Source organism: Etheostoma cragini, chromosome 4 (genome assembly GCF_013103735.1).
Source record: "Etheostoma cragini isolate CJK2018 chromosome 4, CSU_Ecrag_1.0, whole genome shotgun sequence".
In the NCBI taxonomy this organism is placed as follows: domain Eukaryota; kingdom Metazoa; phylum Chordata; class Actinopteri; order Perciformes; family Percidae; genus Etheostoma; species Etheostoma cragini.
The window spans coordinates 391511-393676 of NC_048410.1; the positions used below are offsets into that span (position 1 = coordinate 391511).

Sequence of the window (2166 nt, forward strand, 5' to 3'; positions counted from 1 at the left end):
TCTGCCTTTGACTGGCTTACCCTCACCCTAACCTTAACCAATCTCACTCTTCATCTTAAAACCTAACCAATCCAACCATTTAAGGCAACAAATACTAGCCAATCAGAGGAGAGTAGGGCGGGTCATGCCTCCACTATCATAGGAATAGTCATGCCTTCACAAACCAGGAACCAGTTTGTTTTTGGTCCTCACTACAGAGAGACACACAGACGGAAAACAGACGATCAGATTCACCTTCAGATCAAACTAACAACTTCCTCTGAGTGAGTTCAGCTGCAGGAGAGAAAAGTGGAGAACTACAACCCTGCTGCTTCAACCTGCTGATTCTCCACACTCTGAAGGTGAGTTGGACTAAAAACAGGGAAGTGAGTAGAGGAGGGAGGGGAGCCATGACTGACTGTTCTTTCTGTCTGCTGTGTTTTCAGCTTCACTCTGAGACCAAATGGCTTCCAGATCAGAGGAGGATCTCTGCTGTCCGGTCTGTCACGATGTCTTTAGGGATCCTGTTCTTCTGTCATGTAGCCACAGCTTCTGTAAAGACTGTCTGCAGCGCTGGTGGACAGAGAGACCAACACAGGAGTGTCCAGTTTGTAAGAAAAGATCTTTGTATGAACCACCTTGTAACCTGGTGTTGAAGAACCTGTGTGAGGCCTTCTTACTGGAGAGAGATCAGAGAGCTTCAGAGGCTCTCTGCAGTCTGCACTCTGAGAAACTCAAACTCTTCTGTCTGGACCATCAGCAGCCGGTGTGTCTCGTCTGTCTGCATTCAGAAACACACTCCAACCACAGAATCAGACCCGTCGATGAAGCTGCACGACAACACAGGAAGGAGCTTCAGGAAACTCTGGAGCCCTTAAAGAAGAAGTTAAAGGGTTTTGAACAAGTTAAAGTGAAGTTTGATCAGACAGCAGGACACATAAAGGTCCAGGCCCGATGCACAGAGACGCAGATTAAGGAGCAGTTTAAGAAGCTTCACCAGTTTCTGGAAGAGGAAGAGGAGGCCAGGCTGGCTGCACTGAGGGAGGAAGAGGAGAAGAAGAGTCGGAGGATGAAGGAGAAGATGGAGGTTCTGAGCAATGAGATAGCAGCTCTTTCAGACTCAGTCAGAGCCACAGAGGAGCAGCTGAGAGCTGAAGACGTCTCATTCCTGATCAACTACAAGGCTGCAGTGGGAAGAGTCCAGCAGCACCCCCTACTGGAGGATCCACAGCTGCTCTCAGGAGCTCTGATAGACGAGGCCCAACACCTGGGCAACCTGGGCTTCAACATCTGGACCAAGATGAAGGACATGGTCTCCTACACTCCTGTGATTCTGGATCCAAATACTGCTGGTCCAGAACTCATCCTGTCTGAAGACCTGACCAGTGTGAGACTAGGAGAGAGACAGCAGCTTCCTAATAATCCAGAGAGGTTTGATAAATACCCCTCTGTCCTGGGTTCTGAGGGCTTTAACTCAGGGACTCACAGCTGGGATGTCGAGGTTGGAGACAGTACATACTGGGTACTGGGTGTGTTAGCAGAGTCTGTCCAGAGGAAGGGATTCATACAGTCTGGGGTATGGAGAATAATGTTCTATCAAGGTAAATACTCAGCACGGTCACGACCAGCTCCACCCACTGATCTCGTACTGCAGGAGAAGCTCCAGAGGATCAGAGTGACTCTGGACTGGAACAGAGGAGAGCTGTCGTTCTCTGATGCTGATGCTAACACACACATACACACCTTCACACACACTTTCACTGAGAAGATGTTTCCATTAATTGTGGCTGAGGATAACGTCCCACTGAAGATATTACCAGTGAAGGTGTGACAGTGGTTCAGAGCAGTTAGTTAAATTTGGATTTTGAATACGTGTGGTCCTCAATGTTTCCTTCTTCTAACTTGGCGGGGCCGGGAAGCAACGATACCCGTTAATATTAACAGCAGCTGTGAGTTGATCATGTGACAGAGAAAACGTGAAAGGCGGAGCAGTACGTCCTGAATGTCCCTCACCGGCTACCGTAGTTCAAGATGGAGCATGAAAATGGAGCGTCTACCCCAGTTCATGAGAATGGAAATGTAAAGTTTTAATTGATGGTGGTGGTAATAATTCATGATGAAGAACAAGTTTGTGAACGGACAACACTGATTATGATAATAAACCCGTTACACACTGGGCCTTTAAAG

The 2166-nt window shown here is 47.9% G+C and overlaps 2 protein-coding genes across 3 annotated transcripts in view; one reads left to right on the plus strand and one right to left on the minus strand.

Annotated features, from left to right (window-relative positions):
• The window catches only part of LOC117943104, a 139018-nt gene that overhangs the window by 94036 nt on the left and 42816 nt on the right, over positions 1 to 2166 (minus strand). The window lies entirely within an intron of this gene.
• The window catches only part of LOC117943099 (E3 ubiquitin-protein ligase TRIM39-like), a 4802-nt gene continuing 2788 nt past the window's right edge, over positions 153 to 2166 (plus strand). The window contains exons 1-2 of one of the 2 annotated variants that reach the window (XM_034869020.1): positions 153 to 341; positions 426 to 1810. In XM_034869020.1, the coding sequence (XP_034724911.1) occupies positions 443 to 1810 (1368 nt within the window). In that variant the 5' untranslated portion in view covers positions 153 to 341; positions 426 to 442. Of the gene's footprint in view, positions 342 to 376; positions 1811 to 2166 lie in introns of those variants that run through there. The other variant, XM_034869021.1, reaches the window with a different exon arrangement.